Raw genomic sequence first — 16,179 nt, 5'->3', positions numbered from 1 at the left:
ATCCATCCACGCCTCCCTTCGTCCATTTCCCCATCCTTCCCTCCACGCCCTCCTTCCTCCTTCCCTCGCTGCCGCGGCTCGGGCGGCTCCAGGGGCGGTGCCAGCGGCGGCGGGCGGTGCCAGCGGCGGCGGAGGGCGGTACCGGCCGGCGCGGGCCGCCATGGAGGGCAGCGGGCGGCGGGTGGTGGCGGTGGGCGCGGGGCTGGCGGGGCTGGGGGCGGCCCAGCGGCTCCGCGGACACGGCTCCCTCCGCCTGCTGGAGGCGGCGAGCCGCGCCGGCGGCCGCGTCTGCACCCGCCCCTTCGGTACGGGCGGCGAGGCCGGGGGCAGCTCCGGGAGCCGGGGGTGGGCGGCGCCGGGGGGCGGGCCCGGGCTGGGGCAGGGGGCGGCTGCGCTGGGATGCGGGAGCTGCGCCTGACCCCCCCCGGCCCGTGGGGCCGGTCCTCAGTGGGCGGGACACGTGGCGGGGGTGGCCGGTCCCTTGGGCACGCGGGGATCGAAAGGACACCGGTCCCGGGTGGCACCGGGGCCCGCGGCTCCGGCCTTTTCGAGGGCACGGGGCGCCGGGGGTCCCGCTGCGCCCCGAGGGGTTCTGCAGGGGCACGGCTCGGCGTGACCCGCTCTCCCTCCCTCCCGGCAGCGTCGGGGCTGGCGGAGATGGGGGCACACTGGATCCACGGCCCCTCGCCGGGAAATCCCGTGTTTTGCCTGGCCTCCCGCTACGGCCTGCTGGGCCCGGAGGCCGCCCGGGAGGAGAACCAGCAGGTGGAAGCGGGGGGCCATCCCCCGATGCCGTCCGTCACCTACGGCAGCTCGGGGAAGGTGCTGAATCCCAAGGCAGTGCGCGAAGCCCGCGACCTCTTCTACGCCCTCCTGGCCTCCACCCGCGCTTTCCAGGGGTCCAAGGAGCCACCGTGGCCCAGCGTGGGCCAGTACGTGCGGGCTGAGATCGCCCGGACGGTGCCCACGATGGCGGGGGGCCAGGACGATGCCCGGCAGCTCCAGCTGGCCGTGCTCGCCGCTTGCCTCAAGCTGGAGTGCTGCATCAGCGGGACCCACAGCATGGACCTGGTGGGCCTGGAGCCCTTCGGGGAGTACGTGTCGCTGCCCGGCCTGGACTGCACCTTCCCAGGGTAAGCGCGGCGCTCCCGAGCGGGATGCGGAGGAGCGTTCCAGGGCTCGCCCCGTCCCCAGCGATGACTCCTCCCACAGAGGCTACAGCAGCTTGGCCGAGCGCCTGCTCTCGGATCTGCCCGAGGGCACCGTTCTGCTCAACAAGGCAGTGAGGACCATCCAGTGGCAAGGGTCCTTCCGTGAGGAAGGGGACGATGCCAGGGTTTTCCCCGTGCGGGTGGAGTGCGAGGACGGAGACGTCTTCCTTGCTGACCACGTCATCATCACTGTCCCACTGGGTGAGGACACCGACAACCTCCCCTTGCCCTGCCCGTCCCCTCCGACCAGCTGGCACGGTTGGAGATGGGCAAGTGGAGGGGAGGGATTGGCTAAACCCCTTCCCAGCCTCCCCTCTCCCACTAGGAAGAGGTTGGACAGGGGTTTGGGGAGGTCAGAGCATCTCAGGCACCATTTAGGAGCCCAGCTGAGAGCTGCCCCGTTGCCTGCCCAAACTCGTGGCTGCAGGTTTCCTCAAGGAACGGCACCAGGAATTCTTCCAGCCTCCCCTTCCTGACCGGAAAGCACAGGCCATTCGCAGCCTGGGATTTGGCACCAACAACAAGATCTTCCTGGAGTTCGAGCAGCCTTTCTGGGAGCCCGAGCAGCAGCTCCTGGAAGTGGTGTGGGAGGACGAGTCGCCCCTGGAGGAGCCCAGCGCTGACCTGGAGGCCAACTGGTTCAAGAAGCTCATCGGATTCGTGGTGCTCCAGCCGCCAGAGCAGTAGGTGGCTGGGGGGATTTTGGGCATCCTCCAGGCCTTCTCTGGGCCGCTGGTAGGCACGGGGAGGGGCAACAGCTTTCAGCCCCACCTTCCCGCCCCAGGCACGGGCACGTCCTGTGCGGCTTCATCGCGGGAAAGGAGTCGGAGCACATGGAAACGCTGAGCGACGCCGAGGTGCTCAGCGCTATGACCCACGTCCTGCGCACGATGACAGGTGCCTGCCCCGCCCTCCCCGCCCGCCCACCACCCCGGGGCATTTCCCGATCCTACCCGTAAGCCCATCCGCAGGGAATCCCAGCCTGCCCGCGCCCAGGAGCGTGCTCCGGTCCCGCTGGCACAGCGCTCCCTACACCCGCGGCTCCTACAGCTACGTGGCCGTCGGCAGCTCGGGGGAAGACATCGATGAGCTGGCACAGCCCCTGCCCGAGGACCCCCGGGACCCCCGGGTGAGGACTCAGCCCCAGGGGCTGCAGTGGGGGGACAGACAGACAGATGGGGGTGGGGACAGGCCACTCCGGGAGAACAGGGAGGCGACACCGCTGACCCTTTGCGGGGGTCCCCAATGCTCAAGTCACCTGCCGAGCTCCATGGGAGTGGGGGGCATTTCCATAAAAGTCGTGGACAGGCGGCTCCTCCCAACCGCTTCCCAGCGTCCTCACCGCGCGGGGTGGGTGCCCAGGGAAAGGAAAGTGCCCACTCCTGGGTTTTTAATGTGGTCATGCCCCCGCGGGATGCCGGAGTGCGCGGGGTGAGGCTGTTCTAGCACAGCCCCGCGGCCTCTGTGCTCACCCCCCGCCTCTCCGCAGCCCCTGCAGCTCCTCTTCGCCGGCGAGGCCACGCACCGCACCTTCTACTCCACCACCCACGGGGCGCTGCTGTCGGGGTGGCGAGAGGCCGAGCGGCTCAACCAGCTCTTCCAGGCGCCCGTCCCCGCGCCTCAGTCCTGAGGCAGCAAAATAAACGCCCGTGCTTTGCCCTTCTGTCTCCTTTATTGAGAAACCTCCGCGCCGGCGGCTTCTTCCTCTCCGTGGCGGGGTGGATGCGGCGAGGGTGGCTCCATCGAGCGGGGGCTGCGGTGTCGATTTAATACCAGTTGGTGCTGGAGATGATGTAGCGGGGGTCGTCCAGCGGGTCCTGCGTCGGGCCTGGCCGCGGAGGGGGCGCCGGGGAGGGCTGAGGGGCGGATGGGCGAGAGGCTTGAGGCTCAGAAACGGCGGCACGGGGAGTGCCGGGGCCCGCGGGGGGCACGACGTGCCCCCCGCGGGCCCCGGTAGCCCCCGTGCCGCCGGGAGGTGCGGCCGAGCCTCCCGGAGGCCCCGGTGGCGGCGGCGGCGGTTCCGCCATTGCTGTTACTGAGGCGGCTTCCGGTCGCGCCGGAAGCGACGCGGCGGCCGCGCCTCAGCCATGAGGGTGTGGGCAGCGCTGCGGGCGGCGGGGCCGGGGCCGGGAGCGTTCCGGGAGCGCTTCGAGTTCGGCGGCCGCGATGTGGCCTCGTGGTTCCCGCGGCACATGGCGAAAGGTGAGGGGCGGCAGCGCGGCGGATCGAGTTCCCCCCCGCCTGGAGCGCCCGCTGCGCGCTCACCCCGCGCTGTGCTGTGTACTGCAGGCCTGCGGCAGATGCGCCTGGCGCTGCGTCGCGCCGACTGCCTCGTGGAGGTGCACGACGCTCGAATATCCTCCACAGCTGCCGGACACCCCTCTCCCTTGTCGCTCCAGACCACCCTTGCCCCTTTCCACCTCCCCTCTACCCCTCTCCCGGTATGCATTCGTAGTTACTGTCCTTAGCGCAGCCACATTCCGCTGTCGGGCCGTAACCCCGCGCTGCAGGAGGCGCTGGGCATCCGCCCTCACGTCCTAGTGCTGAACAAGATGGATCTGGCTGATCCCCGCCGGCAGCCGGTGAGCGCCAGGGCAGGGCCGGGCGGGGGGCAGCCATGGTGTCACAGGTAGGTGACAGCAGTGCTTCTTTCCGTCCCCTCCAGGCGGTCTTGGAGCAGCTGAGGCAGCAGGGATGCTCGCACGTAGTCTTCACTGACTGCCAGCGTGATGTCAACGTCAAGAAGGTAGTGGGGCAGCAGCCCAGCCCCATGGAGAGCCCTCGGTGCTCCCTTTCCACCTGTCCCAAATCCTCTGCTCAGCCCCTGTTGGACACATCATGCTGGCGCAGTGTCACCAAGCGAGTGGCTGCTGCCAGTCAGGGCACAGAGTAGCCGCCCTGTCCCTGTTCTCTACAGGTTGTCCCCATGGTGGCCAGCCTGGTGGCCGATGGCCCACGCTACCACAGGGCGGAGGTGAGACACATGTACAGGGGGTTACAGAATATCCAATCCTGTGGGTTGGAAGGGACCTACAAAGACCATCCAGTCCAGCTCCTGGCCTCACACAGACACCCCAACGATCCCACCCTGTGCATCCCTGGGAGTGCTGTCCAAATACTCCTGGAGCTCTGGCAGCCTTGGGGCTGTGCCCGTTCCCTGGGGAGCCTGGGCAGTGCTTTCTCTGATCTCCAACCTAAACCTGGCACCGCTCCAGCCATTCCCTGAGTCCTGTCCTTGTCACAAAGAGCAGAGATTGGAGCTGCCCTTGGGAGAAGCTGCAGCCCCTGGAGAGGTCTGACCTCAGTGTGCTCTGCCCCTGCTGAACAAACCAACTAACGTCAGCCAGCCCTTGTGTAGCCCTCCAGACCCTTCTCCATCCTTGTGTCCATCCTTTGGATGCTCTCTGACAGCTTTACATCTCTTTTATATTGTGGTGCCCCAAAACTTCCCCCAGTGCAGAGCAGAGGGAGGGTCACTCCCTGTCCAGCCAAGGAATGAGGCTGCTCCCACATGTGCCAAAAGTGCCAGCAAACACTGGGATATTTCCCCGTGGCAGCTGCCTTTTGCTGCAGGGGTGGGTGGTTGGTAACCAGCTGCTCCTTGCCTGTGTCTCCCTGGCTTCCAGAGCTCCGAGCACAATATCCTGGTGATCGGCGTGCCCAACGTGGGCAAGTCCTCACTCATCAACTCCCTGCGGAGGCTGCACCTCAAGAAGGGTATTTCTGCACAGTGCCAGGGCTCGGGGAGGAGGTGGGCACAATGTCACGTGTGTCCGTGACTGTGTCTGTCCCCCCAGGCAAAGCCACTGCGGTGGGTGGCGAGCCAGGAATCACCAAGGCAGTGCTGTCCAGGATCCAGGTACTGTCCCTGTGTCCGGGAGACCGCTGGGCTCACCGAGCTGATCTTGGAGGGTTGCTCAGGTTCCCTTTGCAGCAACACCTTAAGCTTAGTGCCTCACTCAGCCATGTGGTGCTAATTACCAGCCGTGCCTCCCCCGTGCCAGGTGTGTGAGAAGCCCCTGATGTACCTGGTGGACACCCCCGGCGTGCTGCCCCCCAGGCTGGGAGATGTGGAGACAGGCATGAAGCTGGCGCTGTGTGGTGAGATGGAGGCTGTGGCCAGGAGCGGTCTCCAAATGTGGCCTCTGGGCTTGGTACCCAAGGCTGGGTGAGGGAGGGGAGGAGGGTTGGCTAGGGCTCAGCAGGGCTTAGGGAAGCTGGGGCTTGATCCTCTTTTCCAGGAGCCATCCTTGACCACCTGGTGGGGGAGGATGTCATGGCTGACTACCTCCTGTACACCCTGAACAAGCAGCAGCAGTTCGGGTGAGCCAGTGGGGAAGCAGGGAGGGGTCCCAAGAGGGTGATGGAGATGCCATCCCTAGGGAATTTTGGGTGGAGGCAGTGCCAGCAGGGTGTGAGCCACCTCCTCCGGCAGGTACGTGCAGCGTTACGGACTGGGCCAGCCCTGCGACCACATCGAGCTCCTGCTCAAGCACGTGGCCCTCACCCAGGGCCGCACGCAGAAGGTGAAGGTGCTGACAGGCACAGGTGGGTGATCTGGGGTGCAGGGGCTGGGATTTTTGGGGATCCCAGGGCAGCTCCAGGCTACGCTGACACTCCTGTATGCACTGCCATCTCCAGGGAACGTCAACATGATGATGCTCAACTACCCAGCTGCTGCCTACGAGTTCCTGCGGGACTTCCGAGCAGGACGCCTGGGCAGGGTGATACTGGACTGAGACTTGTCACGGGCCAGGCACAGCCTGCAGCCATATGGACTGGGGATACTCCAGCACGGAGCTATGGTGTGCGATTGAAGCGGGTCTGCCAGGGCTGTCCCTGCTTTTGGGCAAGAGGCTAGAGGGACAGGATGCCCTGTGGTGTCGCTGTTGTGATGCTCCCATGGAGAGCTAGAGCTGTGCCCGCCCCGGAGAGCCTGGGGCAGGGCTGGTGCCTCCGGCTGGCACCTGGAAAGCGCCAGGGAGCAGTTTCCTCGCTGTGGTTTTGGCCTGCTCTGGGGCCTCCATCCCAAAATAAAGCCAGGGTGGGCAGGGGCCGGGCGCTGGCCATCCCCGGGTCCCACCCCTCACCCCGCATCCAGCCACACCTGCTTTCGCTCAGTTTTATTGCCGCCTCCTCGGCCTCCGGACACGGCGAGGCCACGGACAGGAGCGCGGTGCAGAGGGATGCCCGAGCCGGCGGGGTTTGGCTCGGTGTGGAGGGGTGGTGGTGGAGGGTCTTCCGCGGGGGTCCTGCCCCGCCGGCGGCGGGTGGCCATAGCCCGGGAGCCGCTGCTTGGCCGGGGCACGGGGCTCAGCCCCGGGGTGGGCGGCCGATCCTCGCGGCGTCGTGGGTGCACCGGGCACAGTCAGGTCCCCCGAAATCCATCAGCGGCGGAGGAGGGCGGCCAGCGGGCAGAGCCAGGGCAGCGCCCGGCCCGGCGGAGTCCCGGACGGCGCGGCGGAGGTCCAGGCGCTGGCGGCCGCCGTCCAGTTGCCGTCGCGGTACTCGACGCCGTCTCCCGCTTGCAGCTCTCCGGACAGTCGGGCCCGCCGCAGGGCCGCCCCCGCCGCCACGCCGGCCGCCGCTCCCGCCGCCGCCGCCCCCGCCACGCGCAGGGCCGCCCCGGCAGAGCCGTACCGGGGCACGGCCGCCCTCGGCCGGCTGCGGGCCGCCCCCCGCGCCGCACCGCGGGCCGCCCCACGGGCGCCGCCGCGCCCACCCTTGCCGGCCACCGTGTCGCAGAAGGTGGCGGCCAGCAGCACCAGAGCCCAGCACGCCGCCGCGCTCCGCCGCATCCCGCACCTGCCGCAGGGAGGGAGGGAGAGCCCCGCCGCTCAGCCGCGCCCGGCCGCGGGCGGGGGACCGCGCACCGACGTGTCCCGCTTGCGCGTGTGCCGAGGCCGCGCACGCGTGTGTCACGGCACACGCAGCTACCCGCGCGTTGCATAAACGCGCTCCCCCCACCCCTGTGAATGATGCTCCCGCACACGCACGCTGCCGCACGCCCCTCGGATGATGCTCCCGCACACGCACGCTGCCGCACGCCCCTCGGATGATGCTCCCGCACACGCACGCTGCCGCACGCCCCTCGGATGATGCTCCCGCACACGCACGCTGCCGCACGGCCCTCGGATAATGCTCCCGCACACACTCGCACGCGCGCGCTCCGCACGGCCGCGTGGATAATGCTCCCGCACACGCTCTTACCCACGCGTTTATCTGGCTTCGCACACACCCGGCCGCGCGGCACCCTCACAACCCCGTCTCTCTCTCCCCGCTCGCGGGGCTCACCAGACCCGAGGATGCCGTGGGCTCGTTCCACTCCTCTCCACTGCTCCCTGACCGCGCTCCCGCTGCCGCGCTCCCGCCGCGCGCCCCGCACTCCCCCCCACTCCCCGCGCGGGGGGCGGCGGGGAAATCCCCCCTCCTTACCCTTTCCCCTACTCTTGCCGCTCCCCGCGGCGCCTCTAAAGCCCCACACCCCGCCGCCCCGGCCCCGCCCGCGCCCCGCGGGGCGGCACGGCGGGACCCCCGCTAGGGCAGGGCTCGAGCCCCGCGCCCCCTCCCACTGCCCGAGGGTCCCGGCCCCGCCTGCGGCCCCGCCCCTCGGCCCCGCCCCGGCCAATGGGGAAGGCGCCTCGGGGGGCGGGACCGGCTGCACCAATGGGCGGCGGCGGGAGGGGCGGGGCTCGCTCCGCGCTCCGCCATGGCCGCCCCGCTGAGAGTGCTCCTGCGCCCCGCCGCCGCCGCCTCCGCCGCCGCGCTCCCCCGAGCGCGCCTCCCGCCGCCGCTCCGCGCCCCCTGCGGCTCACGGGGCTGCAGCGCAGGTGAGCACCGGGGCGCCGGGGGGGCACCGCGGGTGGGTGGGCTTGGCCGCGCTCAGCGCCGGGCACCGGGTCCCTGCGGCGGGCACGGTCCCAGCCCCGGGCGGGCATGTGCCCATCGAGCTGCGCGTGATCCCTGGTCTGCGCACCAGGCCACGGAACTGGGTCACTACTCCATGTGCGGTCAGAGCACCGGGCACGGAATGCCTGGGCTGTGCACCAGGGCCACGGCAGCGGGCACCGGGACCCGGCAGAAGGTACGGTCGCAACACCGGGCCTGTGCCCAGCGAGTTGCACGTGGTTCCAGAGCTGTGCTCTAGAGCCCATCACCGGACGCCGGGACCCTGCGCCATGTATGGACGGGGGTACTGCATACGAGGGCACTGGGGCCCAGTGCCGGGCACCGGCGTCTCAGGACTATGCACCAGATCCCAGCACCTGATGCCTGGACCACGCACGCTGTCCCAGCACAGCGTGGTCACGGCATCTTCGCAGGCTAGGGTGGCACTGGGGGCTCCTCCGAGCCAAGCTCCTGGTGACGTCCCGCCGGCTGCCGGTGACCGCTGGCATCAAGGTCGCCTTTAAATAGCATAGAGTGACGGTGGCCAGGCATTGCCGCGGATGGCCGGGGGTCTGCCCGGTGCCCGGCAGCTGGTGGGCTAACGGGCCATTGCTGGTGTGGCGGGCAGGGGCTGCATTCCAGTACCTGCTGGTGCAGAAGACGGGAGCACAGAAGAACGTGGGGCTGATCCAGCTGAACCGGCCCAAGGCACTCAATGCGCTCTGCGAGGGGCTCATGGCAGAGTTGCGGCGGGCGCTGGAGGCCATGGAGAGCGACCCGGAGGTGGGAGCCATCGTCCTCACCGGCAGCGAGAAAGCCTTCGCAGGTAGGATGGGGGCCTCTGCTCACCCCAAAGCTTTGGAGCGGACTGGTGTCCCACTGCACTTCCGTTTGCAGCTGGCGCAGACATCAAGGAGATGCAGAATAAAACCTTCCAGGAGAATTACAACAGTGGCTTCCTCGCCGGGTGGGACAAGGTGTCCGTTGTCCGCAAACCCATCATTGCTGCCGTCAATGGCTACGCCGTGAGTGTCCCCCGCATCTCCCTGCACCCCTGCCCCCACCCCAGCACCCCCTGACCCATCTCTGCCTCCCCTGTCCCAGCTGGGAGGTGGGTGTGAGCTGGCCATGATGTGCGACATCATCTACGCTGGGGAGAAGGCGCAGTTTGGACAACCCGAAATCCTGCTGGGAACCATCCCAGGTGAGCAGCAGGCACCTGCCAGGGGCTTCCATTCCAGCTGGGGTTGGGACACTCAGGTATCCTCTGAACCTCTCCCTTCCCTAAATGCCCCAGGTGCTGGCGGGACGCAGAGGCTGACCAGGGCAGTGGGGAAGTCGCTGGCAATGGAGATGGTGCTCACTGGGGACAGGATTTCAGCAAAGGAGGCAAAGGAGGCAGGTAGGGGCATGCGACAGCCCTGGCACTGCAGAGGTGTGATGGGGAGCCATCCCCCCACTTCCCACTGCCCATCCTAGGTCTGGTCAGCAAGGTCTACCCCGTGGAGAAGCTGCTGGACGCAGCCATTGCCTGCGCTGAGAAGATCGCCAGCAACTCCAAGCTGGTGGCTGCCATTGCAAAGGAGTCCGTCAATGCCGGTAGGGGCTGAGGGCCAACTGGGAACCGCTTGGGGGTCTGCAAGGCCAGGCAGAGGGATCTCCCCAACTTCTCCCTTGCTTTCAGCCTTTGAAACAACGCTGACAGAGGGGAACAGGACAGAGAAGCGCCTCTTTTACGCCACCTTTGCCACTGTGAGTAGGGGATCAGCCCCATGGCATGAGGGATAACAGGGCCATTGCAGCCCCCCCAAACCTGATATCTCTGCTTGTCCCAGAACGACCGCAAGGAGGGGATGACGGCATTTGTGGAGAAGCGCAAGGCCAACTTCACCGACAGCTGAGCCCGGGAGGTGCCATGTCCCTGGGGTGGTGCAGGTCCCCACGGCTTCCTGCAGCCCATCCACCCCCTGCCTTACCCCACAGAGGGGACCGGGACCCGTCAGCGAGCAACACTTGCTTGGGGTGACAGCCAGCAGTGGGGACCACCTCTGCCTTCACTATTAAAGGGTTTACTAGGTGCTGCTGGGAGATGGGGCATCCTTGCTGCGAGGTCTGCCTTAGCTGGGGAATGTTGGGGTTCACTGAGCCCCCCCCACGCTCCATCACGCTGCTCTCCGATGCTGGGCTGGACAAGAGCAGCCTCGTGGAGCACAGGTCCGTGTGTTCCCCAGGAAGGGGACACTCTGTGGCACCTTCTGGGGCACAACACCCATGTGCTGAGTTTGCCTGGCCTCAGCCTTACGTGGGCTGAACTGAGGCCTGGATGATGGGCTGGGTCTCCTGTCCCAGGGCATCATCCTCACCCTGCCTAGCACCTTGGGCCAATCCTGAGGGAATTCCTGCAAGTTTGGAGGCCCTGCAATTAGCAGCAGGTTTCTGCCAGTAATGAGGAGCCCACCAGGACGTGGAAAGGGAAGTGGGTTTATTGGTGAGGCTCAAGGCTGGGTAGGAAAGGGCAAATTTCCCCAAGGGCAGTTCCCACCCCTCATTTCACAACCTGAACACATCTCCACTCAGCTGTGGTAGATGTGGTCACGGTCCTCCTCCGGGCCATTCTGCACCTCCAGGGACAGCATCCGGGGTGGCTTGTAGGTATCAGCCTCCCTGGCATCATCCTGGGGGTGGTAGAGGTGGTCACGATCCTCCTCCGGGCCATTCTGCACCTTCGGAGCCAGCATCCAGAGTGGCACACGGGCATTGGCCTCTTTGGCATCATCTTGGGGGTGGTGGTCACGATCCTCTTCTGGTCTTTCCCGGACTTGGGGTGGGCCCCTCTGAGCCCAGGCACTGCTGGAGAAGACCTTTATACCTGGTTCACCCTCTGGTGGCTCGATGGCTCCTACACCCAGGATGCTGGAAGAGTGGAACAAAAATCAGCGAGGAAAGGTTGCCAAATACCATTCTGTCCCAGGGTCATCCCACCCAAGTGGAGTGCAGGGACCCTGGTGAGACACCCCACACCCCAGGAAGCACCAGTTAGGATCTCAGGGTGCAAAGGGGCTAACTTAACTATTTGTTCCACAAAAGGAATAGAGAAACTAGCTGGATGCTCAGGAAGTTTGTGTAATTCGGGGAGGAAGAGATGGAGCTGGAAGCCCCTTAATTTTAGGGGGCACAAAGCAACAAAGGGGATTAATTCACCTGTTAAAGCATTTCCATTTTGGGTTGTTGCTTTATTGGTTTTTGCAAGCACCACTTACATTTCCTCAGCCAAATCCTGCTCTGTGGCCTGGTCCTTCCACCAGGAGCTGCTCAGAGCCTGCAGGGAGACAAGGGGGTTCCGAGGTGGGGCACAGGTCACACGTGGGTCCCCTGATCAGAGGGGGCAGCGGGAGGGCGGATTGAGGGCAGGGCTCACCTGTGTGCTGCTGGGTGCCAGCAGGAGAGCAGTGCCCAGCAGGATGGTCACACTGCAGAGCCCCATGGCCCTCGGGTGGAGAAGAGATAGATGGCAGAGATGTGGTGGCACGAGCCATGTGGCTGGTGCTGGCCCACATCCTGTTCCTGTGCCCACAGCTCCTCCCTGACCCCAGCACCCCCCTGCCCACCCCTCATGCCCGCCGGGGCTGGCAGGGACCTACCTGTCCATGGCTGCCTCCTGCCACACCTGCCTTGCACTTTGGCCGGCCCATGCGTTCCTGGTGGCACTGGGTGGATCCAGGTCCTGCTGCCGCCCATCCCACATGTCCCTCCTGGCCCTGGATAGATCCAGGTCCTGGTGCTCAGGACCCTGGGTTCTCCAGGGCAGGCAGGTCCGTATCCTCCTGCCAGTGCATGATCTCTGGAGAGACGGGAAATTCAAGTTTTGGCTTGAAATAAGGATTTTTGACAGCCACCGGCCAGCTGGGAAATACTTGGTTGCCCATGGACTCGGAAAAGCAGGTGGCCCAAAAGAGAGCGAGTCAGGAGCCCTAAGGCTGTAACTGCAACTTCAATTTGTTTCCCAATAGCAAGGGCGGGCACGTGGCAACTCTGGATTCTGGGAAAAAGCAATTCCCAGGTCAGAAATCGTGGACCTGAACACATAAGGAAGAGCAGACTGCATTGCTGCCTGACCTTTGTACGATCACATGCCAAAGCCTGCAGGCATCTCCAGTAGCGTGGAGCCTGCCTTCCATTCCCAGATACCCCGGTGTGGGAAAAAAGCTTCACACGGGGCTTTAGTGTTGGGAAGTGATTTTTGGTCCCTGCTGACAGATGTCGTTGGGCAGTTGGGTGGCTGTGGGGTTTGCCTGCTGGAGACAGCACTCTCCAGAGCCCACAGAGCAGGGATTAGGGCTGGACAAGCTGAATGAGCTTTAAACAAGCGAAGCTTTTTCAAACTCACTGGGAAATCTACATCTCTGTAAACATCATTCCCTGCTCCCATTTGCAAGGATTTTCAAAGCCCCTTTGATCTTTTATTCTTCACAGAGCAGGGGAAGGGAAAAAAAAGCAATTATAGATCCTAAGCTTCTTGGATAAACATTGTTCCAGAAACTTTTTTTTTTTCCCCTATGCAAAATTTTTGAGTGTCAGGATTCACCAGGACCCCAAGACCAGTGGCTCTGTGTTTCCAGCTTTTTCCAGGAGGATGTGATTACAATACAAAGGAAGGAAAAGGCAACAGGGAGAACAATCTCCATCCCAACCTGATTTTGGCAGCATTTGCAGCAGAGGGAGGGGAGGTTCATTCCACACGTCTGACTCTGCCTGGGCTTCAAAATACCACTTAAATTCTCTATTAAGCAATTTTGTAAAAGTTCCTTTTATTTATTCACCTGGTTGGAAGTCACTTTATTTTAACTTCCTGTGAAAATGCTTCTCCTGGCCCAGACAAATCTTTCAGAGTGGATGCCGGGGTGCAGAGGAGACTTCAGCGAGATGGAGAAAGTCAGAACTAAGGACCAGTGGGCTTTTTACCCCCATTTTCTTTTCTCAGTGAGTCCAGCTTCCACAGTCATGTTGTCATCTTGTAACTTCTTGAATCTATTTTTCTCCCCCAAGAGGCAAAAAATAAAACACCCAATCCTGTGCAGCCTCAGTTGCAGGACAGTTTCCTTAACACCTCACCACACGTTCTGGATTCCCCTTCCCAAAATCTTGAGGATTCTTAACTCAGTCAGGTGGTGCCAGTTCTGTTTGACATCAGGAACCCGTGCCCAAATACTGGCAGAGCTTTAATTGGCCTGTGTGGTTTTTTCCATGGAATAGGAACTGGAAATATCCCTGGTGGCACTGGCTCCACGCCTGCTCACCTTGCACAAATCTGCTGCACTGACCTTCAGACTTTCTTCCGTGGTCCTTTAAATCCTCGGATGGCACCTTGGCCAAAGCAAATTGTGGATGGGATCCTGGAAAGGGAGACAGGCTTTAATCCATGTTATCAGCCCAGCCCTCATCAGCTCACTGGGATGCTTAATGCTCTGTGGGGCATTTGAAGCTCCCAGAGTGGGAAGAGCAAGGTTATGGGAGGAGCAGGACATATAAATCACCAAAAAAATTAAAGAATGGGTGAAATACTGGTTGGATTTCCCGTGTACTCTGCACATCCCTGTCCTGGAGGCCTCTTTACAACAAGCTGTGTTACCAAATTTAACACTTGAGCAGTTGCAGTTGATAATGAGGAGCAGGAGATAAGCAGCATCCTGCAATACCCAGGGAAGAGATCAGGTGGGCAGACAAACACAGCTTCCACAGCATACCGACATTCTGCTCTTCCTTACACTTCCTTCTTTCAAAAATGCCTTTGGAAGCACACGTGGGATTCCTGCCTGTTTTATCTTCAGCACAGGAACACGCCAAAGGGCGCTGCAAAGGGCTGATAAGATGGAGTAGTCCCAGAGGCCAAAGCACAGACCTGGATTTGTAGAGCCGTTTCTCTGGCAGCGAGGGGCCGGGGCTGGCTGCAGGCTGAGAGATCTCCATGTTCTCCTCAGGCCCTGCTTCCATGGGATTCGCTTGGAATTGCTCCACCGTGTCTACGCTCACATCCATGGGCACGCTGGTGCCCTGCTCCACAGGACAGCTCACGTGCTTGGAGCCACTGCAGAGACAAAATTTTACATCCTGGCTTAGGAGCTCACGTGAGCCCAGAGCCAAGGAAATCAAAGGTACTTCATGAGGAAATGAGTCCATCTGGGATGGATTCCTTCCCAATATCCCATCTAGCCCTGCCCTCTGGGAATGGGAAGCCATACCCCCTTTTCCTGGCATTCCATCCCTCGTCCCAAGCCTCTCTCCATGCTTCCTGTAGCTCCTTCAGGCACTGGAAGACCACAATTAAGTCACCTCAGAGCTATTCTTCTCCAGGCTGAATAATCCCAATTCCCTCACACTTTCCTTGCAGGACAGGAGGAAAGTTCTGCAGTTACCTTTTCACCTTCTTGGGCTTGTCAAACCGAAAGTCAGCAGGATAAAGGTGCAAGGTCACCAAGTGATCCTTCCTGTCCTTGCTGCTCTTGAACTTCTCCGTGCAGCCTTCCACCAGACACTGGTACTGAAAGGCAGGGAGGAGAAAGAAAAAATACATAACTGGAAAGAAACAAGTGCACACCAACCACGAGGCAAGGGCTGGGCGTGGCAGCTCACCATATTTTGCTTCTCGGCCATTATCTGGAAGAGGGAGTCATGCCACTCCAAGATGTGGATATCCAAGAGATTCCCAGAGGGAAAAGAGCGCTTGCAGAAGGAGCAGACGTTCCTGTGCAGGGTGTTGTAGTGGTGCTCGTAGCTCTCCAGAGTGTCAAACACCTGGCTGCACCCGGAGATGTGGCAGCTGAACTCAGACACCCTGCAGGGAAATCAGGATATCCACACTTCAAGTTAAATTACAGCATTAATTTCAGATGCAAACATCCCCTCTAGATAATGTTATCAGAAAATCCCAGGATGGCTTGGGTTGGATTGGACCACAAAGCGCATCTGATTCCAATCCCTTGTCGTGGGTGGGGGCTCCTTCCACTAGACCCACACCTGCAGACATAATACTTGCGGCATTTTTTGTGACAATACTTAAAATTAAATGTCAGGTGCAATGGAACGAAGGTCATGATGGTGCTGGCAGCTGGAAAATAATTTGCCATTGGAAACTTACTAACCATTATGGCTTCAGGATCATCTAGATCTTCATCCTGTCAATGGTGCTTCAGTGGAGAATAAAAAAGCTGTAAAGTAATAAATTACCTGTTGGACCTAAAAGTTGTAGTTGTGGATGACAACTCTGTGCTAATGCTTTTTCAAGAGGCATCCACAGGTGAACTTCACACAACACTCAAAAGTACTTCCTGGATTTTAAACACAAGAGCAAGACCAAGATTCTCCCCCAGGCTTAGCCTCCCGAGTTGGAGCTGTGCCAGCTGCAGCAGCCCAGAGCAGCTGTGGCTGCCCCTGGATCCCTGGAAGTGTCCAAGGCCAGGTCGGGCAGGGCTTGGAGCAGCCTGGCCTAGCAGAAGGTGTCCCTGCCCATGGCAGGGGGAAGGAATGAGATGATCTTTAAGGACCCTTGCAACCCAAACCATTTCTTGATTCCATGACAGACGGACTAAGGGCTCGCCCGCAGCTCTGGCGACGAGACCGCCTCACTTACTTGGGTCTCTCGGCCACCTCCTCGAGGCTGGTGAGGACGCCCTGCAGGTAGAGGTGTCTGTGCACGTCCCCATCCTAGACAGAAGCAGAGAGCGGCTGTGGCCGGGCGGGCGGGCAGGGCTGCACAACACAGCGCAAACCCTTCTGCTCCGGGGGAAGCCGCGCTGGGAGCGGCCCCCACAGGGCCCCGCGGGGCTCGCCGGGCGCGGGGCCGCCTCACCTCGAACAGCGGGTGTTGTGGGTCGAGGCGAAGGCGGCGGGGGGCGAAGGTGAAGGGCGGCGTGGGCTGAGCGAGATGCGGGGATGGGGGATCCTGAGGGAGCGGAGGGAGCCCCTCACGGAGGAGGAGGTGAAGACCCGGCGGCAGCGGCAGCATGGCGCGGCAGCATGAGCACTGCGCATGCGCCCCTCCGCAATACGCACCGCGCGTGTGCGGGGGCGCGCGGCCGGGTAA

At 62.8% G+C, this 16,179-nt stretch overlaps 5 protein-coding genes across 5 annotated transcripts; 3 read left to right on the top strand and 2 right to left on the bottom strand.

Annotated features, from left to right (window-relative positions):
• The first annotated feature begins 160 nt into the window (after window positions 1–160).
• Window positions 161–2,865, top strand: PAOX (polyamine oxidase). The gene is made up of 7 exons (XM_040071181.1): window positions 161–305; window positions 641–1,133; window positions 1,213–1,412; window positions 1,639–1,894; window positions 1,996–2,108; window positions 2,183–2,340; window positions 2,701–2,865. Exons 1-7 carry the CDS (start codon window positions 161–163, stop codon window positions 2,839–2,841), a joined length of 1,506 nt encoding a protein of 501 aa, XP_039927115.1. The 3' UTR covers window positions 2,842–2,865.
• Window positions 2,866–3,289: 424 nt separating this feature from the next.
• Window positions 3,290–6,315, top strand: MTG1 (mitochondrial ribosome associated GTPase 1). Its single transcript, XM_058421551.1, has 11 exons — window positions 3,290–3,413; window positions 3,501–3,567; window positions 3,691–3,793; window positions 3,877–3,957; window positions 4,129–4,185; window positions 4,838–4,928; window positions 5,009–5,070; window positions 5,216–5,312; window positions 5,453–5,534; window positions 5,647–5,759; window positions 5,853–6,315. Exons 1-11 carry the CDS (start codon window positions 3,299–3,301, stop codon window positions 5,948–5,950), a joined length of 966 nt encoding a protein of 321 aa, XP_058277534.1. The 5' UTR covers window positions 3,290–3,298; the 3' UTR covers window positions 5,951–6,315.
• Window positions 6,316–7,920: 1,605 nt separating this feature from the next.
• On the top strand, window positions 7,921–10,187 carry ECHS1 (enoyl-CoA hydratase, short chain 1). Its single transcript, XM_040071432.1, has 8 exons — window positions 7,921–8,041; window positions 8,728–8,925; window positions 8,997–9,124; window positions 9,204–9,303; window positions 9,397–9,501; window positions 9,579–9,698; window positions 9,784–9,851; window positions 9,935–10,187. The coding sequence occupies exons 1-8, from the start codon at window positions 7,921–7,923 to the stop codon at window positions 9,998–10,000; spliced, it is 906 nt and encodes a 301-aa protein (XP_039927366.1). The 3' UTR covers window positions 10,001–10,187.
• A 261-nt stretch (window positions 10,188–10,448) lies between these two features.
• On the bottom strand, window positions 10,449–13,028 carry PRAP1 (proline rich acidic protein 1). Its single transcript, XM_040071434.2, has 5 exons — window positions 12,920–13,028; window positions 11,741–11,940; window positions 11,518–11,587; window positions 11,360–11,418; window positions 10,449–11,012 (listed from the first exon to the last, which is right to left on the bottom strand). Exons 2-5 carry the CDS (start codon window positions 11,842–11,844, stop codon window positions 10,673–10,675), a joined length of 573 nt encoding a protein of 190 aa, XP_039927368.1. The 5' UTR covers window positions 11,845–11,940; window positions 12,920–13,028; the 3' UTR covers window positions 10,449–10,672.
• ZNF511 (zinc finger protein 511) lies at window positions 12,897–16,128 on the bottom strand. Its single transcript, XM_040071433.2, has 6 exons — window positions 15,946–16,128; window positions 15,727–15,800; window positions 14,730–14,931; window positions 14,513–14,637; window positions 13,999–14,184; window positions 12,897–13,492 (listed from the first exon to the last, which is right to left on the bottom strand). Exons 1-6 carry the CDS (start codon window positions 16,099–16,101, stop codon window positions 13,423–13,425), a joined length of 813 nt encoding a protein of 270 aa, XP_039927367.1. The 5' UTR covers window positions 16,102–16,128; the 3' UTR covers window positions 12,897–13,422.
• Window positions 16,129–16,179: the final 51 nt, after the last annotated feature.

This window comes from Hirundo rustica, chromosome 8 (genome assembly GCF_015227805.2).
Source record: "Hirundo rustica isolate bHirRus1 chromosome 8, bHirRus1.pri.v3, whole genome shotgun sequence".
Classification (NCBI taxonomy): Eukaryota; Metazoa; Chordata; class Aves; order Passeriformes; family Hirundinidae; genus Hirundo; species Hirundo rustica.
The sequence above is the reverse complement of the archived record's forward strand: the minus strand, read 5'-3'. Positions and strand labels throughout refer to the sequence as shown.